Genomic DNA, 26,937 nt, shown 5'->3' with positions numbered 1-26,937 from the left:
GCAAGCGAGTTGATGTTTCCTTCAAACTTCTATACCGGTCTTTATTCAATCGATCAGTTCGAGCACAATTCAACAAGGGAGGACGAAAAACAATCAGAACAGAACAAGCACAGTATGCAGGGTACTAGCTAAAGAGATGGACACGGGAGCAGTTCAAGCACAATCCAAATATATTTTGGCACCAGTTTGCAGATGGATGGAGAGCACAAGCAGAAACCTGAGCCTGACGCACGGCCTTCGTCGATCCGCGATCGCCGCCGCACGACGTTCACTGCTCGCGCCAAAAATGTGAGTCCGGTGCCAAAGCAGCGATTATTCGCGTTAGGAAACTTACAGTTTCCACTAGCAGATATACGTACGCGTGGTCCCTGACGTTGGGCCGACCCAGCAAGCTTAATGGGGCACCGTCCGTGAGACAGGATATGGAACATCTGACGGTTGGATAGGAAAGCAACGGATCAGATGCGTGACCGGAAAGGAAAGTTGTTTTTGCCGACTTTAGAGGATCTCGTCCAGCGCAACCTAGCGCGCCCCAAGTTTTCTAGTTTTTCCCCAAACCTTGTGCTCCCCTTCCCCATTCTCCCGTCCGGCAGCTCGATTTGCGAAATACGCATTTCAAGAACCGCGAGGTGCCGATCCAATCCAATCCCCTCGTTCCATGGATGAGTAAGTCTCCCCTCTCTCGCGGTGTCTCATCCAAATGTCGTAACCTTGCCATGGATCAAGAACTCAATATTTTGTTGTCTCTGTCTCAGATCTGATGAGCACAGCAACGGCAATGGCGGCGGCGGCCACCACCACCACGGTTACGAGTGGAAGTTCCCGGCGGCGCTGTCGGCGAACACTACGAGCGTGCACGTGACGGCGCTGGACGGCGTGGTGAACGTGAACTCGCTCTTCACGGTGGCCGTGTTCGTGGGCCTCTCCCTGGCGACCCCGGGGCAGCTGCAGAGCCTCGCCGGCGACCCGTCCTGCGACGCCGGGCCCGGGATGGCCCGGTCCCTGCTGGTGCTGGAGGTGGTGGCCTTCTCGTCCTTCCTCTTCTCCAGCCTGGTGGCGCAGGGCCTGAAGCTGGCGCTGAACCTCATCAATTCCAAGGACCCGCACGACGCGATACGAGCCCACATCGACGCCCGCGTGCTCCGACTCGGGATGCTGGCATCCGCCGTGGGGTCCGTGGTCGGGTGCGTGTTCCTGATGGTGTCCATGGTGATGGTCGTGCAGATCCGGCTCGGCACGCTGGGCTGCGCCAGCAACCGCGCCGCCGCCAAGGCCGCCGCGGGGCTCGTGGGGCTCGTCACCACCGCTCTCGCCGTCTACGTCGGCACCGTCTTCTACACCTTCACCCACTGATCGATGACGACGACTGCTGTTGGTCGATGTTGGGTAGCGTACAGTGTCACCTTGCATTGCTGCGTCCAAAGTACTTTGATGAAACAAACTTGTTTGGTTTTTGGGGGACATTTGTTTGTGAATACTCTAAAGTCTGCTACTGTTGGAAATTGTCGAGCTCACATCGTTTTGCGGTACATCTTGCAACGGACGCATTGGCTGCCAAGGATTTGCAGTCCCCATTCGTTCTTATTCAGTAATTCAGTTCGTGATTTGGACTGATGAGCACAAGAACGGGACCCATATACCTTGGTACCGAATTCCGAACCCTGAGCGATCTGAATACCCGCTGCAATTATCATGTCATCATATTGCATTGCCAGCTCAGAAGCCACAACACCGTCAAATTGGATCATATTGGTCTATGAGAGTTATATGGCTACAACGTTCGCGTGTTTCATGATTGCAGGAAGGAGATCGCAATACCAATTTTTTTCACCAGCGTGCGGCATGGAGAGCTCGAAAAAACAGAATACATAAGCTGAAAAACAGTAATGGTGAATGGATTATGGATCAGACAGGTATGACAGGGCTAGTCAATAACTATTTCAGTACCCTTTATGCAAAAGATCCTGAGGTCAGACCGCAGAAAGTGTCAGACTCTTTTTGAACCTTGTTTTACTGATGTTTTCCATGATGAGCTCTGTAAACCTTTTTTGCAGAAGGAGATCGGGGATGCCCTCTTCCAAATTGGCCCTCTGAAGGCGCCCGGCCCGGATGGTTTGCCGGCACGGTTTTTTTCAGAGGAACCGGGGTTGCCTAAAGGAGGATGTCATCTCTGCAGTGAAGCTCTTTTTTGAAGAAGGAAAAATGCCGGAAGGTGTGAACGACACGGCTATAATTTTGATCCCAAGGTTACAACATCCAGAGACTTTGAAAGACTATCACCCCATTAGACTTTGCAATGTCATCTATAAGGTAGTTTCTAAATGTTTGGTGAACAGACTTAGACCCTTGCTGGATGGGATCATTGCTGAAAATCAAAGTGCTTTTTATTCCGGGACGTTTGGTTACTGATAATGCTTTGTTAGCTTTTGAATGCATTCATGCTATACAACAGGATAACTCAGACAGGAGTAACTTTTGCGCGTACAAGTTGGATTTGGCCAAGGCATATAATAGGGTGGATTGGGATTATTTGCAACAAGTTTTGGAGAAATTGGGCTTTCATCGAAAATGGATTTAGTGGATCATGGAATGTGTGAACACTGTATGTTATACAATACGCTTCAATGGTGTTCTTTCGGACACCTTCCAACCCACCCGTGGATTACGCCAAGGTGATCCTTTATCGCCCTATTTATTCTTGTTTGTTGCTGATAGTTTATCAAAAGTTATGCATAAAGAATCAGTGCAAAGAACCATACAAGGACCGCGAGCATGCCGTCGAGCTCCAGAAATTACACACCTATTATTTGCAGATGATAGTCTGCTCTTCTTCCGCGCTCAAGAGGAGCAAGCTGTGAGGGTGAAGGTGGCGCTCGAGAGGTACCGCAAAGCTAATGGTCAATTGATTAATTTTGACAAATGCTCCATTCTTTTCAATGAGAAGCAGGACCCTACTATAATCGATCGCGTCAAGAACCAGTTAAATGTCAATAAAGTGACTTTCGAAGCGAAGTATCTGGGCTTGCCAACTCCGGGAGGACGTCTCAAGGCGGACAGGTTTCAGTCAATTGTGGATCGGCTAACAAAACGATGCAGTGCGTGGGATGAGAGATGTCTGTCTGCAGGAGGAAAGGATGTTTTGATAAATCTGTAGCTCAGGCCATCCCTGTTTATGTGATGATCATGTTTCAGCTCCCGGCATCGCTCCATGAATCGCTGTCACGTTGCATCAGGCGGTTCTGGTGGGGTGAATGTGCTGGAAAACGAAAAACTCACTGGACTCCCTGGCAGCAATATACAAGAGCGAAGGGAGATGGTGGTTTTGGCTTCCGTGATTTAAAGCTCTTCAATCAAGCGCTTCTGGCTCGTCAGGCGTGGAGGCTGGTTGACCGGCTGGAGAGTTTATGTGCAAGAGTGCTGAAAGCAAAGTACTTCCCAAATGGCAATCTTCTAGACACGGTATTTGCAACAAATCAGTCGCTCACTTGGAAGGCGACTGGAATTGCTGGAAAAAGGGGTGATATGGCGAGTTGGTTCAGGGAATTCCATTCACATTTGGCGCGACCCATGGATTCCTAAGGGCTGGTCGTTGAAGCCTACAGGAAAGAGGCGATCATGCCGCCTGAAATGGGTTGCTCAGCTTATAGACCAGTCTAAGATGGAATGGCAAGCAGATAGGGTGCATGAATTCTTCCATGCACATGACGCCCAACAGATTATGAACATCAGGCTACCCTCAAAGTTGGGGGAGGACTTCATGGCCTGGTTTTATGAGAAGACAGGTGTCTTCTCAGTTCGCAGCGCATACAGGCTGGCAGGAAGAATTATGGAAGAAGAGAATGGTGGCTGGCAGTCTAGCTCTTTGAACCAGGATCATAGGCCAATTTGGAAGAATTTTTGGAACATGCCAATCCCTCATAAAATTCTGGTTTTCGGATGGAAAGTGATCAATAATGGGCTGGCTACCCAAGATAATAAGTGTCACCGAAATATTGTGGTGTCTGATCAGTGCGTGATATGTGGCAAGAAAACTGAATCGGGCACGCATGCTCTGGTTCAATGTGTGCATGCGAATGCGCTCCGGGAAGCAATGAGGCAGCACTGGATATTGCCGGACGAGGAATAATTCCTCTCACTTACTACTGAAGGCCTGCTAACATTCATTGACGGACTGGGGGTTGATGGAGGAGCAAAGGTGCTGTTGCTTTTTTGGAGGATCTGGCAAGTGCGAAATAATATTGTTCACGATTCAGATTAGCTATCTGTGGAGGGTTCAACCAGGTTTCTGCTCAAGTATTGGGGAGAGTTGTGTGCTATCCGACAGCAACGTTCTGTGTTGGATAGCAAAGGAAAAAGCCAACACTTTGGTAATGGTCCGACATAAGAAGGTGAGGATCCTGGAGAAATGAAGGCCACCTGATAGGGGTGGACAAAGATTAATGCTGATGGCGCCTTTGACAGTGGTACAGGTGAAGGAGGCTTGGGCATCATTATTCGGGACAACTCGGGAACTGTCATGTTGACCGCATGGCTCTACATGGGAAGTGGGCGGGATGCAGAGGAAATGGAGGCGCTAGCCTGCAAGGAAGGTCTGTGTCTGGCTTCGGAGTGGTGCCATCAACGGACCATGCATTGCAGCGGTACTAGCGAAGAGGGGTGTTCGTCGATCACAGCTGAAGTTCGTACCGGAGGAGGCAATGGAAGCTGGCGACAGACTCCCGGCATGGGAAGTTACCCATTCGAGAAGAGAGAGCAACGGTGTCGCACATGAGCTCGCGCAATTGGCAAAGCGAACGAAGCACTCTGCAGTGTGGCGTTTCGCAGCCCCGGTGTGTGTTGAGCAGCTTATTGCTCGAGATTCTAATCAACTTTCTGAGCAATGAATAAAACTCTCTTCTCCTCGCAAAAAAAAAAAGAATCTTTGTCCAACGCCAACTACATAATTTACGTAGATGTAGATGCTTTCATGCTCTTTCCATCTACATTTTGGATAATTTTTTGCTTCAGTTAGGGCACTATCGTGCACTTGAAACCTTTTCCCCCTCCGGTTGTTAGAGGCAGATAACCCTGAAAGCCTTTGATTTTGAGAGAAAAAAGGTACAAAAACCACCTCATATGCCATTTGGAGTTTGAAATCCCCTTTTAAACCATTTTAGAATCAATGTCCACTCAAATGCGCATATGCTTAACCAATTTTATCTAATTCAGCAAATGTAAAACCGCTAAGGACAAGCTAGACGAGTCAAGTTTTTGTCCAAGTGCTTTGATTAGACTTATCCATCATCCGGTGGCGGCGATACTCATTTCCCAAATAGCAAAACTCAATGCGACAATATTTAACGATCTATTTGTGAGATCTCCAAAAGATCAAGATTCTCTTGGATGTATCTAACTTCGATAAAGTCTACATTAGCTGTTTTAGTTAATGAAAGCGGGTTCAATCAATTAAGTATGTGCGGAAAAACCAAGTAGAGCGTGACCACTTGCAACAAAATGAAGAGATGCAAGCACCACGGCGAAAGGTAGAGGATTCACCACATTGGAATTGCTGTCGCTAACGGTGTCCGCCGTACTGTGCCCGTACGACGGATTTACATGCCACAAATTGTCGCGCGCTCGCACCGTGGGTCCGTGGCCTCTAACCGTAGGCTCGTAGCTTCACATCAGCACGATGCGGGCACCGCGACGAAACCGGCCCCATCGTAACTGGAACGTGCCGCCACCCGCAACGGTTGCGCGTAGGAAAAAGGTCACGGCGCCGTCGCATCGAACCCCGCAAAACGACAGATCGATCGATTCCCCGTCCGGCCCCCACCGCGGCAGCCAAGCGAGCCGCACGGGCGCACGCATCTCCGCGCGCCACGGACGCCGCCCGCGGCCTCGCGTCGCGGGGGGTCGCTTTCGGCCCTGGGCACCGCTGCCGGAATCGAATCTCTCCCCACCTCCCCCTCGCCCTCCGCGGCTCCGCCCCGACCCGTGAGCGACGCATCGCGGCGCAGCCCCACCACCCCTCGTCTCCCGCCGCATCTCCGCGGCGCGGTCCTCCCCGACGAGCCGCCGCCGCCGCTCCCCCTCCATCGGCCAGGTAGGGTCTCCGCCTCGCCGCCTCCCTCCCCTTTCTCCGCCTCCTACTCCTCCCCTGGTCTGGGGGATTCGGCGATGCGCCTTTCTCGTGGAGCGGCGAATCAGCGCCTGGCCTGGGTGTCGGGGCATTGGCGCTCGTTCTATTCGTCGGGAAGCGAGTGAGATTCGGTAGCTAGCTACCACGCAGATCCGTGCCCTCTCGCGAGTGGGATCGCGTCCTGGTTGTTTGGGGGCTATCGGGTTCTCTAGAGGTGAATCGGTGGGAAAAAGGTGGAGTCAATTTCTGGGGAGATGTTCGGTTTCCCCTTCGAATTAGGCGTGACCGTGATTTTGCTTCAGCTAAGTGGAAGTGTGGGCGCAATTTCAATGGATGAATCAGCTGGATCTGACCTGCTCAAATAGATTCGGGAACTTTGATAGTGCCGCGTGCGACGTGCATGTTAATTTCACAGCGATTACCTGGAGTTTCCTTACTCATATTTGGGTTTGGTTGGAATTTAGGCTGAAGATGGAGGGAGCTGGCAAGGATGGGAATCCATTGAGGAATTACCGGATTGGTAAGACTCTGGGGATTGGCTCATTCGGGAAGGTGAAAATTGCGGAACATATAAGCACTGGACACAAGGTGGCAATTAAGATCCTCAACCGTCGTAAAATCAGAGGCATGGAGATGGAAGAGAAAGGTTGGTGTCTCGTTGTTACTTGCCTTGCCCTACCTTACTGATTGAATATAGTGTTCGTATTACGAATATGCAAAAATTCTCCATGACAATTCCGTTTTCCTGCATAAAGCTTAATTAATTTTTTGAGGAGTAGGCAATTATCTGGTATACTGGTATTCTGTGTTAAGCTCGTACACCGCTACTATAGTGATTGAACTTCTCATATTTTGAATGTGGCGTACTGAGTGAACCATGTAGTACTATATGGCATTACTATCCTTACATATATGGACATGATTGCAATTGATATGAACAAGGCACCACCATTTTATTGCTGTTTGTTTTGAAGGACAAATTTGCATATTTCTTTGTAATATTGGCATAGACTAACAATTAACTGCAACCTTTAGCTAGTCATCCATTCCAATGATTTTCACTCATCTTCTATATTTGCTATTACTTATCTAGTCTGCTTGGTAATTATTTTAGCATTCTCTCAGGACTGCTGAATGTTTTACCTTTTTGCAGTTAAAAGAGAGATTAAGATATTGAGGTTATTTATGCACCCACATATCATTCGCCTCTATGAGGTCATAGACACGCCGGCTGATATTTACGTTGTTATGGAGTATGTTAAGTCAGGGGAATTGTTTGATTACATTGTTGAGAAAGGTAGGTTGCAGGAGGAAGAGGCTCGCCGTTTCTTCCAACAGGTGATTTTCTAATGGTCCCGAGCCCTTTATTGGCGAATTTCTATTCAATTTGTTCGTTTTGCTTACATATGCTACAATTCCATGATAAATATTGATTGACTAGAATACCGCAGATCAAAACACATGAGTTATTCCTCTCGACTGCTTGTATGTGGTAGTATACTCTTTCCTTGCCCCTCTTGGTACAGATTATATCCGGTGTTGAATATTGCCATAGAAACATGGTGGTGCATCGTGATCTAAAGCCAGAAAACCTCCTATTGGATTCGAAATGCAATGTTAAGATAGCAGATTTTGGTTTAAGTAATGTTATGCGGGATGGTCATTTCCTCAAGACAAGCTGTGGTAGCCCAAATTATGCTGCTCCTGAGGTAAGTTTCTATACTGAGGTGCAGATAAAATAGAAGCCATTAGATCAGTATGGTCGCATCTCGAATCCCCTTTATTATCAGGTAGTATAATATCCTTTTATTTTCTGTAGGTGATATCTGGTAAATTATATGCTGGGCCTGAAGTTGATGTGTGGAGCTGTGGGGTTATTCTTTATGCACTTCTATGTGGTACTCTGCCATTTGATGACGAGAACATACCAAACCTTTTTAAGAAAATAAAGGTTAGCAAGTGTCTGCAGTGTTCTACATATAAACGTACATGTTACTTGTTCCTGCTGATTTAAAGCTTATTTATATGCCCCCCTTTTCTCTTGCATTTTAGGGTGGAATATATACCCTTCCCAGCCATTTGTCAGGTGCAGCAAGAGATTTGATTCCACGAATGCTGGTTGTTGATCCTATGAAGCGGATCACCATTCGTGAGATTCGTGAACATGATTGGTTCAAAGTTCATCTCCCACGCTATTTGACCGTGCCTCCTCCAGATAGTGCACAACAAGTTAAAAAGGTATGGTTTGCTCTGCATCACTTTGCATTGATGTAGTTTGCTCTGCATTAGTTTGCATTGATATACTATGAACTCAGCTAGTGTAAGCTACCAAATGTGTTTATTTGGGTGCTAGATGTGCTAGATACTTCTCCCTCTGTTATCAGAACGCTAACCCCTAATGCACTGCCATGTTCCACCGCAGCAAATGGGCACATATGGCGATGTCATTGAATTGGGGTCGTTAAATAGTATATCTTTTAGGTTCTAGCACCACTCTATATGATGAGTACATTTTCAGCAAGCAAGAATGTTGAACCAGAAATATCCCACTCTCTGTCTACGCTCTACATGTCTGTCAAAAAAGATCCCTGCTTCGTCTGAAAACATCCAGTGCTCCCCTGTGTCCTTTTACCATTATTTTGCTGCTGCTGTGTCAGTATCTTCTATCTGATCTAAGTATTTCGTCCTCATTATGTTTCTATAATATTCTTTTACATTAAAATGTATGTAGTATTCAAAATATTGCCATACCACCTTTTACAGAAAACTGTGTCTTGTGTGAACATGATCAGCTTTTGCAGTCTTGAGCCTGCATCGTGGGAGCATGGGTTTTCCTTCTGGTCACATAGTTTACTTAAGTTAATGGTTGAATTTGCTCCCAATTTTGTAGATTGATGAGGAAACTCTCCGTGAGGTTATAGGTATGGGCTATGACAAGAATCTGTTGGTGGAATCAATCCAAAATAGACTGCAAAATGAGGTATTGTTCCTTTTGCACTTTGTTGTCTTTATACATCTTTTACTGCTGTAGTGATCATGACTGGATTGCTTGTTATATGTACAGGCAACTGTTGCATATTATTTATTGTTGGACAATAGGCTCCGTACAACCAGTGGCTATCTTGGAGCTGAATGTCAAGAAGTTATGGTGAGTGACTGAATCATGTTATTTTTGTATTCCTCGATACTTCAGCTTCCTTTGTTGAGTAATGCATGTTCCAGCTCACGTATTATTTGCTGTGGTAATTTGAATCCATACTAATTTTCTGTTTTGATTTCTTGGCACATAGGACTCCTCATTCTCAAATATAGCATCATATGAAACACCAAGTTCAGCACGTGGGAATCGACAGCAAATATTTATGGACTCACCAGTTGGCTTGAGACAGCATTTTCCAGCTGAGAGGAAATGGGCTCTTGGGCTTCAGGTAATCTAATTCCATGTTTCCTCCATTGTTTTGTTGTTCTCGTGCTTCTTTCAAACCCCCTCCATTAAACATTTCTCTGTTTTCTTCAGTCACGAGCACATCCCAGAGAAATAATGACTGAAGTGCTGAAAGCTCTGCAAGAATTGAATGTTTACTGGAAAAAGATTGGTCACTATAATATGAAGTGCAGATGGAATCCTGGCTTTCCTGGTCATCAAATTCATAACAATCATAACTTCAGTGCGGAGCCCATTGGAACTGATGGCCTGAGTGAGAGGTTAAATTTAATCAAGTTTGAAATTCAGGTATTTTTTTCATCTTTTCTATGCTGCTTCCAGTATAACAAATATTTATGTATTATAGAAGTATGGCCTTCTGGTGCTTGATTTACAACCTCCTGTCTTTTAATACCATTGGGTCAAACACTGGGATCTTTGTAGATCTTATTTTAGACTGCAAATCTGATTCTCCACTTGTGATCCCCTGCATTTCTACATCCTTGGATGTACAGAATTTCAGCTGTTAACATGTGGAGATATTCCTTTATTTAAAGTGTGGGACAGATTTACAAACCTTGTGCAGCAGTGGAAAATTGAACTTGTATTCATATCCGATGCACTGTCTTTCTTAGGTTTGCTCCAATAAAGAACCAAGAAATGTCTGCCTCCATCTGATTGAATTTATGATTATGTATAATGCATAATACACTTGTTCCCATATGTTTACTACTTCTGTTTCACACTCTGGCGATGCCCATACACCTACATTTGATGCAGCCTCTCACAATCACGAATCCTATACGATTTTCTTCTTTCTGATCTGTTGCCTTTTGGTGCAGCTTTACAAAACAAGAGACGAGAAATACCTCCTCGACTTGCAAAGAGTCAGTGGACCACAACTCCTCTTTCTGGACTTGTGTGCGGCCTTTCTAGCTCAGCTGAGAGTTCTTTGATTCCCGGTGTTTGCCTTCCATCAATTGCATTCCTTGCGTTTCACTAGAGGAATGTCAAATCACTCACAAAGCTGTAAATAGTAATCTCTCCAGTAGATTGAATTTCTGGAGTATGTAGATTGTAGACATGCGAAGCTGTTGTGCCCGGCTATCCTCTGAGCTAGACTTTGTGGGGCAAGATGCCTCTGGTTCTTTACGGCTGGCCGGCTGCCAGTGAAGGCACTAGGATATACAGTGAACTAGTGATAAGTGCTTTCGCTGGCAAAATGTCTATCTACATGAATAATTTCAGCTATTACAATGGTTTATTGAAAGCTGAGCTGCTTACAGGCCACATGAGATGATATTTGAAGACATTGTTTACCGTTGTTTGTGGATTTTTTTTTAAAAAAAGTTACATGCCTGGTCGCTTTGGCATTAATTGATTGGAGAAGTTATTTGGCACACAAAGCAATTACAACTGTGTCAAATTGGCCTCAGTCTCGCCGCAAATTGGCTGAAATCATAGCACCAGAATGTTACAATTGTGTCCGTTCATCAGCATAGTTCGCTTGCCGTTGCAATACCGGCGGTACTCATAACAGCTTCGCAGGCAAATCATCCAAATGACAGGTCGTGCATTTTTAGAATCAACAGTGTCATTTGCCACGCTCAGATCGGATTTCGACCAGATTTTACAGTATAATGCACAAGGCCAATACAATCATACATCAGCAGTAAACACGCTATCGTAAATCTCCGATCCAGAAAAGAAAACAGCCAAAGCCCGGCAACAGCAAAGGTCAGATGGAGCGATCCCGAAGCCAGAGCTTCCGCGGCGGCGGCGTTACTTCCGGGCATTCGCGGCGCCGGAGGGCGGGTCGCAGGAGAAGACCTGGCGCGGGAGGCGCCACGCCTCGGTGGCCCCGAAGCACATGTCGTCGAGCGCCTCGCTGCGGCACCACCGGCACCCGCTGCGCGCCGTGCACTCGCCCCGCGTCGCCAGATCCCGGCAGGGCGGCAGGCCGCCGCGGCCCGACCCGCCCTTGCGCGCCCCGGCGGCGGCGGCGGCCGCCGAGAACGCCCCCGCGGAGACCAAGAGGAGCAGCGCGAGCAGGGCCGCGGATCTGGCTCCGGCCATCTTCGGATGCAGTCGTCAGGAGGCGGAGGGGAGTCCAGAATGCGTAGACCGCGACGCGCGGCTGCAGCCTGCAGGTGGTAGCGTGGCACACAGTGTGTCAATCAGCGGGGGCGGCGGGCTTGACGAAACGTGGCCATGTGGTACGGCCCGGCCCATTAAGTTTCTGGCTGTTCTCTTCTCTGATCTGCCAGAGCAATGTCCCACGGGCTATATCCGTCTCCGTAGTGGAGATTAACTTTTATACCGGTGCTTAATGATGCTACAATATATTATCTCTCTTTAAGCATTCATGTCTAAGCATCACTGTACATGCCTTACGAGTCCGAACCAATGCTAAACTTACACGTTTAGCGAGACACACTCATCGGCACAATAATAGGAGATACTCTTAATGGCTGTAAATCCTGCTAATTGACTCAGGTCAGGTCAAAGTTCAGCTGAGATTATCATCCAGTGGTTCTATCACCGTACTCGGTTGTTAAGTAGGAACGGAGTCTGAAGAAAGGAATGGACAAGTGACTCACACGACGAAATAGACTAACTGTGGGTCGACGCCCTTGGGAATACGTCTAGCACGCGCGCTACCGAGGCCACTGCAAGTGGCCGCCAAGGAGTCGGCCAGGCGGCGAGCACATGCCATGTAGCTCTGGTAGCCGTGGTCGCCTTTGACTCCTCCACTGGGAGCAGCTGCGGAGCCGACGCCGACGTCGTTCGGCACGAGCCCACGGGCGCAGCTGGGGTCGTAGCGCCAGTCTCCAGTTTTCCAGTCGAAGCTGTACAGCGGCAGGAACCGGTGGCCGAAGCTGGCCACGAAGTCGACGGCGTCCAGCACGAACTCGGCCTCCTCCATCGACGTGTAGTAGGCGAGGCTGACCCGCGTCCACCCGGGCCGCACCCCGTGGTAGCCCTGCACCACGTCCGGCCGGTATCGAACTCATCGTCAAGCTCCAGCCGATCCATGAAAAATAATAAGTGATCGCCGGAGGAATCGCTCGGCGTTTGATCGTTTACCTGCTCGACGGCGGATCTGATGGCTTTGGCGCGCGCCGGGCTGATGCCGAGGAGCCGGTGGCCGTAGGGCCCCGCGCAGGCGCACCCCGCCCGCGCCTGCAAGCCGAACAGGTCGTTCAGCAGCTTCGTCACGAACCGGCAGTGCAGCTGCAGCCTCGTCGCCGGCGTCTGTTCCGTGCCCCCGCCCTCGAGCTCGGCCTCGCCGTATGGGGAGTACACGACGAAAGAGAGCACCGGGAGCCGGGGCGCGCTCGCGGGGTCGGCGCCGAGCAGTAGGCGCAGGTTGGGGTTGGCGGCCGCGCGGACGCGGCGGAGGGCCAGGGCCAGCATGCGGGCCTCGTGCGCCTCGATGCACGCCTCCCCGACCCACTCCTTCACCCGGAACGCCAGCGCGGCGCGGACCTTCTGGATGATGGCCGGCGTGCCCGCGTCCTCGCGCTCCTCGGCGTCACCGCTGTACACCGCGTCGCCGTAGGCGCTGACGTAGAGCACGGTGCCCCCGCCGCTGGTGGACGGCGCGGTGCGGCGGAGGCGGTACAGCCGCGACGCCATGGCCAGCACGCCCGGGCTGCCGGGCCCGCCGAGGAACTTGTGCGGGCTCAGGAACACGGCGTCGTAGCCGTCGTCGTCGCCGGAGCGCATGTCGATGCGCACGTAGGGCGCGCTGCACGCGAAGTCGAAGCAGGCGTAGGCGCCGTGCCGGCGCAGCAGGCGCGCCACGGCGCGGGTGTCGGTGCGCAGGCCGTTGACGTTGCTGCACGCCGAGAAGGCGCCCAGCATGGGCCGCCCCGACGGCGCGCGCGCCGCCAGCGCCGCCTCCAGCGCGGCCAGGTCCAGGAGGCCGTCGTCCGGGCGGAGGCCGATCTCCACCACCTCGGCGAGGCTCTCGCGCCAGGTGAGCAGGTTGGAGTGGTGCTCGTAGGGCCCCAGGAAGACCACCCAGCGGTCGGACGGCGGCAGCGCGGCCAGCGCCGCGGCGCGCAGCGTGGACGGCACGGCCATCCCCGTCACCTCCTGCAGGCGCTTGATGGCGGCCGTGCAGCCCGTGCCGCAGAAGAGCAGCATGTCCCGCGGCCCGGCGCCCAGGCTGCGCTTCACGTACCGCGCCGCGTCCCCGGCGAGCTTGCTCGTGTGCAGGCCCACGTAGCTGTCCGTCGTGTGCGTGTTCCCTGCGCTCCACCATCCAATCGCCGCCCGCATACGTGTAAGCCCCAAGTGAAGTTTTTTCTTGAAGAAAATAAAAATTGGGCACCGTACGATACGTGTACGCACCATAGTAGGGGAGAACGTTCTGCAGCACGAACTCCTCGGCGAAGCGCAGGCAGCGGCCGGATGCCGTGTGGTCGGCGTACGTGATGCGGCGATTCCCGAACGGCGACGCGAACTCCGCTTCAGCCCCGATGATCTGCGACCTCAGCCACTCGAGCTTCTCGGCCGAGGCGTCCTCGCCGTCGGCGTCGGCCTCATTCTTGACGTCGGCGTCGCCGCCACCGAGCACGAGATCATCGAACAGGATGCCATCGGCACGTTCTTCTTCTGCTGCTGCAGGACTAGGAGGTGCAGCGCAACCACACGCGGCGGTGCCAGCAGAAACGGGCTGCGCGCGCTGCACGAGAAGCGGCATGGCAAATGGGCAATCCAAGCTGATGGTATATTCAACCGAGTACTGAACTGGTAGTCAGTGATCCAATCGAATGGGAAGACGAGAGATGATCTGACGATCGTTGGGGCAAGCATATATAGGGAGCTACGGCTAGCTGCTCATCCTGCAGAGCCAGCCCAGCCCAACATTTTTCCTGTGTCCTGTGATCTGTCTGTGTGGGGAAGAAGCTGCCTGCCGTGCCGTGGGAGACGGGTCAGGTCACGTACCAAGGGGCAGGCCGGCAATACCGCAGACCGCCGGATGCAGTGCTTTCTACACGCGCGATCGGTGTCGCTCGTGGTCGTGGTTGCCGGCGAACGAAACTTTGGCAAGGGACGCGCAGGACGCCCACGGGTGAGCGGGCGAAACGGTGGGGACGTATGGGTTCGGTGGGCTCGGCGCCGGGATGGCCCCTGGATCTGGTTCGATCTCAGCGACGCGGCGGCGGGCTGGAGCGTGGAGGCCCCGCCGCGTCACTCAACCAATCAGAGCGAAGGGAACGTGTCATTCCGGCATCCGGCGCCGGCGCCGGCGGTTTTGCATTTGCAGCGGGAACCGGCTCATTCTCTGCTACGCGCGGAACAGATACGCAAGGGTCGGCCCATCAGGAAGCTGAACTCGGCCTGCCCAAAGGAAACACGGAGTTGAAGGCCCGTCAGGCATCATGAACTCGGCCTGCCCAAAGAACACATCCGGCTCGTCTTATACGCAAGGGGGCAAGGACCTGGACCTGTACCCTGAACAAAATTGGTCCATTTTTCCCACAAACTCTTCCATTTGTCTAATTTTAATCCCAAAATTCAGTACTATCCACATATGATACCTCAACTACCAACCGTCCAATCATGCCATCCAAACGCATTTTGATGTTTTTCAGGTGACATGGCAATGTTTTCCCCTCCAAATCAACCTAAGTCATGGCTAGCGTAGCAAAAACAGTAAAATAAACAGTTTGGAGGGAACCCCGCTTGCACGTCGCCTGAAAAAACAGTAAAATGGGATAGGAGGGTCAAAACTAAACAGTATTCGTATTAAGACAATTTTATAGATGGGGGTTTAAACTTAGACAAAATTTTGGTGCCAGAAACAGACTTATTCTAAGAAACAACCTCATGTACTTAGGTCCTATTTGTTTGCCCCATATAGTAGATAATATAATTTAGCTTACGGCACAGGGACAACATTGTAATGTACATTGTGGACCACAAAAATGGTAGCTTATTTCAGATCATTTAGGCGGTCCAGGGTGGCCTTTTACCTAATTGTCTTTGGACCGTAATCTAGATTATATAATCTGAGGAGGAAACAAACATCGTCTTAAAAGAAAAAGGACTCAAAAGCATATAAGCGCAGCCCGTGGCACTGCAATATCTCATTCTATTCTAACAGTTAAATTGACCTTTTTGGATCTTTTGGTGCTGCTGGCATATGGCTGTCTTCATACACAACTGGAGAGATGCAGCATGATCCATTTCGCCCTTCAAGATAATTTCGGCTCACGGTTCATTTTCACTATCACTCTCGCCACCAGAATCCACAGTCTTCAAAGTGTCTTTGCCATGTTCCTCGCCAATACCCTCAAAGGCTCTGCACGCACTGGGCACGATCGATTCTTGGCAAAAGATCTGCATGCCTGTGAAGCTACGTTGCAACTTGCAAAAGCCAGAATACTACTGCGCTGAGCTATCGGTGCACAGAGATTTTCTTCTCGCCGTGCCTGTACCGCAAGTCCGAAACATCGGCTGGAACTCGCCGTCCATGGAAATGCAGGAGAACCATATGTGCAACCAAGAAACAGACCATCTGAAATATTTGAGCAAGACAGCTAGGAGCAAATAGGAGGAACTTATCCCAATCCACGAGTACGTGGAGTTTCGCGGGAAGGCAGGTGTTGCCAGAATCCGGATGCGTCCAGTGCGAGAAGAACCTTCGCGTGTACGTGGGCCCGTCGGAAAATCTGAATACCGTGTGGCTACGGTCAATGATTCTTTCCTAGTTTCCACGTGAAATGGGTTTCACGGAAAAGCATTTTGTCCACATTCGAGCCGTTCACAAGTTGAGAAAAACTCGCAGCTCAGTTTTATGATTATCCGGAGCGACAGGGATCGCCGAAAGCGAGAGCGCGTCTCTGACGGCCAGTAGCCTCTGCGCGTATCTGCTCATCATCAGATGGCTGCATAGTTTGGAACAGGACCCATGGTTTCCCCTGGTGTTTCTCGATCGACTCCATGGTTATTTTTGTGTTGGATTTCACGGTGCCTGGCTTGGCTGATCGCAGGCTGCTCCCAACGACCTCCGTGGCCAAGCGTCGTTTTCGTATCGTATTTTTCTGCAAGCTGCCGCACAAGGCCAGGCCACTTGGTGGCGTGGCGTGGCGCTGCAGGCGCAGCACGATAACATAAATAATAGCGGTGCGCTAGATTGATCAATGATCATATATCCGTTTTATTTTCTCTGATTTTCTTTTCAGACTTGCCTGACACGGAAGTATGGGACAGTGCTCCTTCCCTAATTAACGAGACAGCTAGTGGCTGCTCCACTAATTATCACCGTATTATTTTCATTTTAAGGATCTCGAGAGGAAATGCAAACAGCTGCAGCCGCGGAAATAAGCAGAAGCGAGCAGAGGCACTGTTCCAGTAGCTGATCCGAGCATTTCTTCGAGCTGCGTACATCTGCTGCCGAGTATCCTGCTCTTCAATTATCTCCAGTGGTCGACACGCATACTTTTCTCAACACGTCGCTTTTCTCCCTCATGACGCATGCACGTAGGCCCAGAGAAAGTGACTACCTTGTTGCTTAGCGGCCTTGTGTTGCAGTGAGAGGAAGCCAACGAATTTTATACCACTTTGGTTGCGTCCCAGTCGGCCTTCAATCCCCGTCGTCCACTGGCAATATATTTCTTTTTATCGCCGTTGTGTATTATTGAACACTGTCTACTCCGTATGCGTTAGGAGCCGCGATCAACAAGCTCATCTGGCTCTACAACAATCCACTGGCCACCACACTTGTCAACGTCCATCAAAGTTTAGCTCATTCCCCAGTCGGCCTATTTTTTTTTTAATTCCCAGGGACCCTTGACAACAGCTGCACTAGCGCGCACTAAACAGGTTTTCCTTTAAGAGCAGCGGCATCGTTTTCCAGAAAAGCAGCTGAATTTCCACGCCATCGCAAAAATGATCAGCTGCTGCCGCCCCGCACCAAAAGCAAGCTCGGATCTGGCCCCGTGACGCGTCACCTGCTTTTCTCGCGGCGCATCGAACTCCATAGAGCCGATTACATACACGACTGCTTTCTCCTCTCCTCCCGTAAGAAGATCGCGCTGCTTTGGTTAGCGCACGCACTCGGCGAGGCGCGCGCTCCGCGACGACGGAAGGAAACGGGAGCGCGACCGGCACCCGACTTCGCGTGGACAACGTGGGGTGGGGCGGCACCGGAACGATTACCGGGTTGGGCGGATGCCGAGCCGAGCACGCCACTGCCGCCGGGAGATCATCGGCAGCGGAAGCCAAAACGGTATGTCATCCGGGCAAAAGAGCGCGGGGAGACGCGCGTGCGCCCGAGAGGAAACAAACAAAGCAGGAGCCCCCCGGACCGGATAGGCACGGCGCCACGGCCCCCGTTTTTACCCCGGTCGGGGGAGCACCCGGCACGGCAGACGCGAAGCTGAGCAGGGGGGGTTGTGGCACGGCGGCACGGGAACGCGTTCTTATCCACTCGGGCGCGGGGAGCCGAAGCGGTGCGGGCGATCACCTTGCCACCGTCGATCCACGTCGACCCGGTCAAGCCCTTCTTTATCCTCCCCTCCTACCGGCTCCCCCCACCTCACCCCCGGCGCGACCATCCCGGCCACTACTATTATCATCGCACACCACCTACCCGCTTCCTCCTCCCTCCTTTTCCCCCTCTCCTTTCCCCATTCCGCCGCCGATTCCCTCTTCTCGCCGGCGTCGATTCGCTTCGAATTCCCGATTGGCCGCCGAGCCCTAGCGAGGAGGGGGAAGGTTAATCGGGACCGAGCGCGCTCGGGGCCGGCTCCGCGGTGGTGACTGGTGGCGCGCATGGAGATCTCGTTCGAGGCGTGGGAGGGCGTGCAGCGGCACGGCCAGGACCTCGCGGACCGCCTCGCGCAGGGCTTCACGGGCCTGCTCCAGGCGCCGCCGCAGTTCCCGTGGCCGCCGGCCGCCTCGCCGCACAAGCGGATGCCCTTCGACATCGACCTCCCCGTCGTCCCCTTCGGCGCCGCCCGCGGGAAGGACTTCCCCTTCCCCGCCGCCGCCGTCTCCTCGGTCATCGACATCGGCGGGAGGCTCGGCCAGGCCGGCGCCGAGCTCGGGGCGTCCGTCGGCGGGGCCGTGCAGCACGCCGTCAGGCACCTGCCCGTCCCGTTCCGGAACGGCCAGATCCGGCGCCGCAAGCAGCAGCAGCAGCCGCCGCAGGCGCCCCTGCCCCCTGCGGCCTCGGTGGGCGAGGGGGCCGTAGGGCTCTCCGTCGAGAGGGCAGCGGTGGAAAGGTGCCCGCTCGAGGCGGCAGCGGCGGCAGCCGCCGCGGCCACCGGGAGCGCGGCCGCGTCGAGCGTCAGTGGTCATGTTGGCGGCGACGACTTGGATGAAGAGGACGAGGGTTTCGGCTGCGAGATTGGGACGTTTGGAAACTTCAACAAGGCCAAGGTACGATCCAACTCGTGCTTGGATTATGGATTCTAGCATGTCGGTGATGTTTGCGTCTCAAATTAGGCGCACAATCGTAGTTCAGGGCTCATGTCGTTACAGCTCTGCAATTTAGGTATTCAATCTAGCAACTGGTTTACATGTCTCTTGGCCTGGCCATGGTACCTGGAGGAATTTTGAACTGAGTTATTATCTGATTTACTGTTACTATCTTCCTCACAGTAAATCCGATGTCCTTGCAAGGATCTCATATTTAAATCATGGTTCTCCTTCTGTGAAAAAAAATCATGGTTATCGTGTACAACCTTTTAAGTCAACCCACGCGTAACCCAGATATCCGAGGCTCATTGCACTTGTAAGGTGGTTCCCTCACGAATCGAAGGGCTTAAATGCATGGTTGTACATCAAAGGTTGTACATGATGTAATTAAGCTAAAACTAATATTCAATTTTGAATCAATCAAATGCTTGTACAAGACTTGTGAATTTCATTTACACCTGCTAATTTCCAGTCATGTTACATTGACCCTGATGGTGGCACGCTGCAACATTATACTTACCTTCTTTCTTGGTAATAATAATTATATAGGGTACTGTAAATATGTCGGCAACATATAACACCAGGAGTAATGACATCGAGAGTTCTGTTGTTGCACGTGGAGACCTATGGAGGCTAGAGGCCTCACGTGGCGGTTCAACTTCTGGAAATGATACTTCGCCCCTTTACCTTATTCAGTTGGGACCTCTACTATTTGTTCGAGATTCTACACTTCTCTTGCCTGTTCATCTATCGAAGCAACACCTGCTTTGGTATGGTTATGATCGCAAGGTACTGATCCTTTCTGTTGCCTTATCCCAAAGTGTGCATTCTCGACAAGCCTCTTATAATGGTCTATTGATTATTTTGAATTACACTGTATGATGAAATTTGTCTTTGGTCCTTTCTTTTGTTATTTTGTTACTAAATATTGTCTACCCCTTCGTATAGGCAAGGTTATTGTCTTTATAATTTATTAGAGATAAAATTTTAGACCAGCTCTACCTCGATTTGCAAATTTACGTTATGATTTGCTAGTCTATTGCGATACATATAATGTATAAATGTGCTACTGGTAGGTTTGCAATGTGTGAGCTTGTGTGGATTTTTAATCATTCTTAAGAGAGAATTGTAGATCAATTTTTGTTACTGGATGTGCATGATAGGATACATTTCAGACGCTATATTTGGGTGGCTGTTTTTAAAAAGTTTTGAAGTCATTTTTTTAAAGTAAGCATGATTTTCATGTCTCAAAGCTAATCAACAACTATGGCATTGTCTTACATTTAAATTATACAAACGACAACTTATGATTAACTTATCTGATGTATAAATGTGCCTGTGTCTTCTGCCTATATTTACTGATATTTTGTCCTTTTACATTACTAAACTTGATATTCAATTACAGAATGGAGTTCATTCGCTCTGTCCAGCTATATGGTCAAAACATAGAAGATGGTTGATGATGTCGATGATGTGTCTCAATGTAGCTTTTCAGTATATTCTCATAGTTAACTGAAGAAATCGGTGATTGTTTCTGATATTTATCAAGCATAAGAGTACATTTTAGGGATAATACAGATTATTTGTGGTCATCGGTGACCGGTGAGTTCTGTTAAGACAGAGTAAAGCAACTGACTGTGATCTTTTGGGAGATCTTTTCCTTGTATTTCGTACTGTGTAGTTGTGCTATGACAGGATAAATCTTGCCACGGTTCCTCAATTACAAGTGCTACCTTTTTTCCTGGTAGCCTGACAGATAAGCCTGTTCATTTTGCCTTTAGGTTGGATGTACCAGACATTGGAATAGTACTTAAGATTAATTAGTGTACCATCTTCTTTTCTGTAATTGGTAAAGAGTGCAATAGCCTAACTTGTATTCTGAAAAATTTAAAATGTGTTCATCTATAATGTTACTACGATGCTTTTGAAGTTGTCAACATGCATTGTTCTAGTCAGTCCAGTTTAAATCGCTTGATGATCCTTAATTCCTTACATTTTACTTGTGCCTATGAAACTGAGTATTAGTAACACTTTCTTTATTGCAGTCTTTTATGGATCTGCAGTTCCCTAATGGGCAACTAACATACGTTGCTGGTGAGGGGATATCTGCAAGTGGTTTTCTTCCGTTATTTGGCGGGTTGCTTCAAGCTCATGGAAAATATCCTGGAGAAACAAGAGTGAGCTTTTCTTGCAAGGTTAGTATTTTATTTTTATGTTCCCTATATTATTCACTTGTGGTGTAAAATTTAGTTTACGCACTCTGGAAGACTGTTTGCTTATGTCGATGTGAGATTATCCTGCAAATTGTGCTAGTATCTAGTGCAGCATGAAATGATGACATTGGGTATTAAATGCTTGGCCAATAGTATATCATAGCTAGTCACTTAATCAATGATTGATTAGAAATATATTATGATGTTTATTGGTCACATCATGCTTACGTGTGTTCCAATAGCAGATTGAGTTCAATCTGACTCTTGTCTTGTCTTTTTTTTTAAGAATAAACGTGGCACAAGGTTCACTCCTATGTTTCAATGGCCCGACAAGTCTGTTTCATTAGGAGTTACTCAACCCTTGGCATGGAAAAGGTCCGGTCTCATGGTCAGACCCAGCGTACAAGTCAGGTAGTTTTCTAAATACATATGGACAACAGCATTTTATGTTAGTTTTTCATGTTAGTACCGATTAGCCTGGATTCTTTTTTGTAACTTGGCTACTAGTGATTATTCCTTTTTGCCATCCTTGTTCATGTGGTGCTAAAGGCTGTGCTTGCTGCATTTGTCTTGTAAATGGCAATACTTGTTAACACTGTTAGATGGAACTGTTGTCAGATGCTGATTTCATTGTTCATCAATAGTCTTATTGTATGCACCATGTTGGTTTCTTTGAATCCTTGTCTTCCTATTGTATGCTCCATGTTGGTTTCTTTTGAGTCCTTGTCTTCTGTTTTAACACTCTTGTTCTTGGTGTTCTATTGGCAGTTTGTGCCCTACATTTGGGGGAAGTGATCCTGGGGTACGCGCGGAAGTTGTCCATTCGTTGAAAGAGGAATTGAATTTGATGTGCGGCCTTTCTTGCTCAAGGCATCCATCGGCTTTTACCGCGCTTTCTGTAAGCTCTCTGCGCCCAAACATGTCTGATTGGTTCTTTCTAGGATTCTATTTTGGCTATAGCTGAATCTCTACATGGCAGATTGGGCGATCCAAGTGGAATGGTCAAGTGGGCAGTTCTGGAGTGGTAATCACCTTGGAAACACCTCTTAATAACATTGGAAGGCCGTCTTTATCAGTTCAACTGAATGGTGGTTTTGAATTGTGATGTCTTGATTCCGGCGTTGAAGATGTACATACCAGTGTATATATGGCCATTACTAATGTCCTTGCTCCATAGCCAGGGATCGGCTGCTGAGCTGATCAACCTAGAAAGTTTGTGGAAGTGGGTTGCAAGCTTGCAGCTCATTTTTGTCTCAACTTGGCAAATCAGGTGCTGTGTTTCCCCATGTGGGGAGAGAACTGCTTTGTTCCCCACTCGAGACTTGCATACTTCGCAGTTCTCGAAGAGATTGTGATACTTGCAGTTGAGCTTCTATTTTAGAAGTTAATGAAGGAGATCCACGAGCTCATCTTACCGTGACCTGACTGCCTGTGCGCAGCTGTGCCATCATGGAGAAGACTTTCATCCAGAAGCTCATTCTTTTGGTGCAAGGCTGACAACACCTGTCGCATTTCAACATTGTCGATACCAAATTGTCTTGTGTTGGGTATTATGACCATTCACAACCGACCACTGTCTGGTTTGCATTGTTGAATTTTGAGACAAACTAGGTGTGTTTTTGACTGCAATGTTGTATTCCTGTACAAGTATTGATAAAATGAATGGAAGACCATCTTGAGCTTGGTGTCATGGACTATTCAGGAACAGCTGACAAATCTCTCGCGTCTTTTACCCATTCCGTGCTTCCTTGTTCTTAAAGAAACTTTCCGATTTCTCGTGTCAAATCTGGTAACTGGACCTTCACTTGGGTACAATCTTGTCATATTACGTTTTTAAGTAACCTCTAGCTCTGTCAGATTATGTTTCAAGTAACGCATAGATCTAACGCTTGCATTCACGAATGTTAGGAAGTACAAATGTACAATCAATAAATGTCCTATGCGTAACCGAATAGGCGAATACCACACCTGTAGAATATAAGCACAAGGAATCAACCTAAGCAGGTGAAGCCTCTGCGCCCGAAGACGAGCTAGTCGGGCACGCTCTTCAGCCTGGCAAGTGGCAACCCAGTCCAGCTCGACCATGAAGATCGCTCCCACAACTGTGCTCCCACTGCTGCTCCCGCTGCTCATCTTCTCGCCGGCCGCCATGTCCTCGGTCTTGGCCCCGTCCGGCGCCGACGAGCACGGCCCCGGCGTCTACATTGTCTTCGTCAGCCGCGACGACTACGTCGACTCCCGGGACTACGACCTCGGCCTGCTCGCTTCCGTCGTCGGAAGGTCGCCGTGACGCGTCGGCGTCGGCACGCGGCCGCGTCCATGCCCGCACCGCCTAGCTATACGACCTCACGAGTCACGAGCACTGACCCCCTGCTTGTTCCGTTGCAGCGCGGCGGAGGCCAAGGGCGCGCTGCTCTACCACTACAGCGGCCTCGGGTTCGCGGCGCGGCTGGCACCGGAGCACGCCGCTCAGCTGTCGAGTGAGTGCATGCACCTTGTTAATCTGGTTCAGCCCTACGACGCGTCGTACGAGTCATAGGCGCTTCAGGAGATTTTTCGTCACAAGTCTCTCTCTCATCCTCCCGGTTGCCTTTCGGTTTCGATGCGTTGCAGAGGAGGACGGCGTCGCGGTCTTTGAGGACAAGATGCACGGTGTCCAGGGAGACGGCCGCTTGCCTCGTTTCTTCCAGGGGAATGTCTGAAGGATCAAACGTAGCTTGCACAAGATCGCCGCTCAGATTGCAAGCCCGCGTTTCGACCATACCAGATCGGCGGTCTGAAACATGTTATGTGAAGTTTGAAGTGCACATTTATCCCTTTCGTTCTCACGATCGGAAACATGTCCGATGAAGTTTGGAGTAAACTTTTATCCCCTTCTCTGAAACATGTTCTATGCTTTCTTGGTATAAACTGCTGACCCGTGCTTGCTTGCAAGAGATCGTAATAGCGTGGTATAAAAGAGGTTCCTCAAGCCTTCAGATAGTAATAGCGTGATACCAGTCAGGCAGGTCACTACAGGATCGGGCTTTTTTGACCAATTCTTATGCTAATCCTAAGAAATTCCTCGCACCATTAGGAGACCGAAAAACCTGCAGTGCTCCTATTTCTCTATTAGCGTTGCAGAGTGCGTTGCAATAAATAGGGTTTGTTTTTTTAAGGGACGAAAAATGAACAATCATCAGGGGTGAAGAAATATGAAATGTGTGACAGATTTCGTTTCTGCAGGTCAGATGGCAAATAGAAACATCAATTAAACCCTAGCCAAAAATTACCGAAACAAAAGTAAAATTGTCAACACTACGTGTTAACTTCTGGTTCCCCAAGGAAGACTAGTAGTTCAAGTGTTGAACTCAAGGATTAACTATTAAGTCTGACCATCAAAGCAAGATTTGTGAGACTTGAACCTTGTAGCAGCTGATAGCATTGCTTCACTAATGGTCTTGAAGCAAAGAAAATAAAATACATGAACTAGAACAAAATATAAGTATCCAATTTATCCTGAAGAAGCATCCACCATTGCTAACAAAACAGAAATTAGCAGCTGATAAGATGAACTACATAGAAAAGTAACATATTAGCACATGACCTTTCAGGCTATACATAGAAACTGAGAAACACCAACTAATCCCCTACCAAAAAGCACCGGAACAATCAGAACCACGAACATCAAGCATTAACTCTAATCCTGAATCATGATTTGTTCAACTCAGACCTCGTAGATTTCATCGTAGTACTTTCTCGTGTACCACTCATGGTGACAAATATTCCAACGATTGCATGGCAGCTGACCCCTGAAGAAGAGGAAGCGAGCATCCTTAGATGCGGCTGTCAAGGCAGAGGAGCTCTTGCTGCTTCCTGACCCATTCTACACTCGGTGGCTTTGTAACTGTATGATCCTTGGCGCCGCCATCACTTTCACGCATGCAGTGGAACTCCATGGCTTTGAGGACCCTGCTTCTCCCGTGAAGGAACTTGGCCATCTCGTGCTGCCACTCGTGCCCCCTGTAAACCTCGAACACCACTTTCTCGAGGTGGTTATGGACGCAGGGGATGTGTCTCAACACGTCCCACGACTCTGATGCAGCGGCTTGGATCCTGGACCAAGTATCTGACTGCAGAACACAAACAAATTTTAGCCGTCAAGGTTGATCGATGGAAGACACAATGAGCAGGACCATGGTTTTAAATCGCCGGCTAAGATGTTTAGCGGTAGGGCTGCCGTTACAGCGTTTAGCGGGCTATAGCCAGCATTTAGCGGGCTAAATGCCATAACGGCTGCCATTCCTGGCAGCTATAGCCGGCTGCAGCAACAATTATGCCGACTATTTAAAACCTTGGCAGGTACAATAACAAAGAATGCAGTAGCCAGATCAACTTTCCCTGATGTAGAGCGCCTCTAGGCAAGTGAACAGGTTGAGCAGTTGGATGATCCAATCAATGTACCCCTCATATGTGTAGCTTACTTCGATGGCAATTGTCTTTAGGCTCGGCATCAATGTCTTCACAATAATTGGGTGGTCCTGCATACATGACACTAATGGTTGATTCAGACGAAAACTGCATATTGCATAGCCATTTCTGATAGCACATAAGTGGATTTTTTTTAAACGAACAAGGCAGCTTATATTAAAAGGAAGAATAAGTCCAGACTAGGCAAACAACGCAGAAACAGCGAATCAGTGGGTTGTGCTAGAGTAAGCTCACCGTGAAGATTGTTTCCCCAATCTCAATCTTATGATAGTTCATGCCGAGGTAGCCCAAGAACTTCAGCTTCGGCGCCTGCGCAATCTTCACACTCCTTTCGACGCTCCTCTCAGGTACATGTACTCACCGAACAGCCACTCCAGGTTGGGAGCGTACTCGATGAAGAGCTTATCGAAGTTGCCTTCACTGTCCAGGATCTTGAGGCTTGAGATCGAACATGGACGCGGCCGCACTTGCTCGTTCCATACATCTTCAGGCGCTCCAGTGCCGTGCACTGCGAGAGCAGGAAGTTCACGGAGGCATCGGAGATGGCGACCCAATCCAGCTCGATCTCGGTCAGGCGTGCCAGGGGCGGGGCGCCGAACCCCGCCTTGGGGACGTCCGGGAAGGTGCAGGCGCTCGCGCGGAGGCGCTTCAGGGAGGAGCAGTCGAGAGGGAGACCGGGATCCTAGGATGCCTGTCGTGGAAGTCGAAGTCGAGGGAGAGCTCCTCGACGCCGCGGCGCGCGAGCTCCTGGAGCCAGCCGCCGCTGGATAGGTTCTTGTCACGGGGGATGAAGCGCCAGCCGGCGCGGAAGGAGCGGACCGGCGCGGTGGGGTGCGCGGCGAGGATGGAGTTGACGGTGCCGATTATGTCGAGGCGGCCCGGCATGTTGGCGTTGAAGTCGAGGAGGAGGGTGGAGGAGAAGAGGCGGCGCCAGCGGGGGGCGAGGACAGTGCACCTCGCGACCTCGTCGAGCCGGAGGAGGGAGAGGATGAAGACTAGGATGGCGTCCGGGAGGTCGCTGAGGCGGTCGCAGGGGAGGTCCGTGCCGACGTCCGCCGCCATCTCCAGCCGGTGAGGACGTGTGATATCTTAGGTTTTGCTGCGCTCTTGCTGGCTGGTGGAGGGGCTGTTTCTGGGAAAAGAAAAATATGTTATTTTGGGTGGTTTTGGCCTTTGCGCGAGATCTTTTTTTGGGCCCGTTTGGATAATCCATTCAAGCTCTAATTCTCATGTAGGAGTACTACTTGAAAAGAGCAGGTCACGAACTCACG

The 26,937-nt window shown here is 49.9% G+C and overlaps 5 protein-coding genes and 1 pseudogene across 7 annotated transcripts; 3 read left to right on the top strand and 3 right to left on the bottom strand.

Moving 5' to 3' along the window:
- The first annotated feature begins 521 nt into the window (after positions 1-521).
- On the top strand, positions 522-4,915 carry LOC112895840. Of its 3 annotated transcripts, XR_003229287.1 has the most exons (4): positions 522-666; positions 756-1,913; positions 2,055-4,388; positions 4,462-4,915. XR_003229287.1 is itself a non-coding variant. In XM_025963839.1 (2 exons), exons 1-2 carry the CDS (start codon positions 659-661, stop codon positions 1,351-1,353), a joined length of 606 nt encoding a protein of 201 aa, XP_025819624.1. In that variant the 5' UTR covers positions 522-658; the 3' UTR covers positions 1,354-4,915. The 3 variants fall into 3 exon arrangements, 1 of the variants encoding a protein (XP_025819624.1); XR_003229286.1 differs by having other exon boundaries at positions 2,055-4,915; XM_025963839.1 differs by having other exon boundaries at positions 756-4,915.
- A 1,013-nt stretch (positions 4,916-5,928) lies between these two features.
- On the top strand, positions 5,929-10,853 carry LOC112893486 (serine/threonine protein kinase OSK1-like). Its single transcript, XM_025960851.1, has 11 exons — positions 5,929-6,085; positions 6,586-6,767; positions 7,275-7,459; positions 7,648-7,830; positions 7,941-8,072; positions 8,174-8,359; positions 9,012-9,101; positions 9,186-9,269; positions 9,412-9,549; positions 9,639-9,854; positions 10,388-10,853. The coding sequence occupies exons 2-11, from the start codon at positions 6,593-6,595 to the stop codon at positions 10,499-10,501; spliced, it is 1,503 nt and encodes a 500-aa protein (XP_025816636.1). The 5' UTR covers positions 5,929-6,085; positions 6,586-6,592; the 3' UTR covers positions 10,502-10,853.
- Positions 10,854-11,092: 239 nt separating this feature from the next.
- Positions 11,093-11,692, bottom strand: LOC112893487. The gene has a single exon (XM_025960852.1). It carries the CDS (start codon positions 11,619-11,621, stop codon positions 11,328-11,330), a length of 294 nt encoding a protein of 97 aa, XP_025816637.1. The 5' UTR covers positions 11,622-11,692; the 3' UTR covers positions 11,093-11,327.
- A 353-nt stretch (positions 11,693-12,045) lies between these two features.
- Positions 12,046-14,256, bottom strand: LOC112893485 (probable cysteine desulfurase). The gene is made up of 3 exons (XM_025960850.1): positions 13,905-14,256; positions 12,633-13,801; positions 12,046-12,528 (listed from the first exon to the last, which is right to left on the bottom strand). Exons 1-3 carry the CDS (start codon positions 14,254-14,256, stop codon positions 12,142-12,144), a joined length of 1,908 nt encoding a protein of 635 aa, XP_025816635.1. The 3' UTR covers positions 12,046-12,141.
- A 3,700-nt stretch (positions 14,257-17,956) lies between these two features.
- Positions 17,957-22,901, top strand: LOC112892929. Its single transcript, XM_025960034.1, has 7 exons — positions 17,957-18,944; positions 19,533-19,772; positions 20,389-20,490; positions 21,029-21,178; positions 21,483-21,607; positions 21,965-22,094; positions 22,176-22,901. The coding sequence occupies exons 1-7, from the start codon at positions 18,336-18,338 to the stop codon at positions 22,299-22,301; spliced, it is 1,482 nt and encodes a 493-aa protein (XP_025815819.1). The 5' UTR covers positions 17,957-18,335; the 3' UTR covers positions 22,302-22,901.
- A 1,689-nt stretch (positions 22,902-24,590) lies between these two features.
- Positions 24,591-26,913, bottom strand: LOC112895977 (annotated as a pseudogene).
- Between the last annotated feature and the right edge of the window lie 24 nt (positions 26,914-26,937).

Source organism: Panicum hallii, chromosome 5 (genome assembly GCF_002211085.1).
Source record: "Panicum hallii strain FIL2 chromosome 5, PHallii_v3.1, whole genome shotgun sequence".
Taxonomy (NCBI): domain Eukaryota; kingdom Viridiplantae; phylum Streptophyta; class Magnoliopsida; order Poales; family Poaceae; genus Panicum; species Panicum hallii.
This window is presented reverse-complemented; position numbering and strand designations above follow the sequence as displayed.

Bases quoted from the DNA above. Each gene is read 5' to 3' on its own strand.
- LOC112893486 (XM_025960851.1), top strand. From the start codon at position 6,593: ATGGAGGGAGCTGGCAAGGATGGGAATCCATTGAGGAATTACCGGATT. The intron at 9,102-9,185 runs GTATTGTTCCTT...TTATATGTACAG, and splicing joins AAAATAGACTGCAAAATGAG to GCAACTGTTGCATATTATTT. The intron at 9,855-10,387 runs GTATTTTTTTCA...CTTTTGGTGCAG, and splicing joins TAATCAAGTTTGAAATTCAG to CTTTACAAAACAAGAGACGA.
- LOC112893487 (XM_025960852.1), bottom strand. From the start codon at position 11,621: ATGGCCGGAGCCAGATCCGCGGCCCTGCTCGCGCTGCTCCTCTTGGTC.
- LOC112893485 (XM_025960850.1), bottom strand. From the start codon at position 14,256: ATGCCGCTTCTCGTGCAGCGCGCGCAGCCCGTTTCTGCTGGCACCGCC. The intron at 13,802-13,904 runs GTGCGTACACGT...GGTGGAGCGCAG, and splicing joins GAACGTTCTCCCCTACTATG to GGAACACGCACACGACGGAC. The intron at 12,529-12,632 runs GTAAACGATCAA...GACGTGGTGCAG, and splicing joins TCAGATCCGCCGTCGAGCAG to GGCTACCACGGGGTGCGGCC.
- LOC112892929 (XM_025960034.1), top strand. From the start codon at position 18,336: ATGGAGATCTCGTTCGAGGCGTGGGAGGGCGTGCAGCGGCACGGCCAG. The intron at 18,945-19,532 runs GTACGATCCAAC...ATAATTATATAG, and splicing joins GAAACTTCAACAAGGCCAAG to GGTACTGTAAATATGTCGGC. The intron at 21,179-21,482 runs GTTAGTATTTTA...TTTTTTTTTAAG, and splicing joins GAGTGAGCTTTTCTTGCAAG to AATAAACGTGGCACAAGGTT.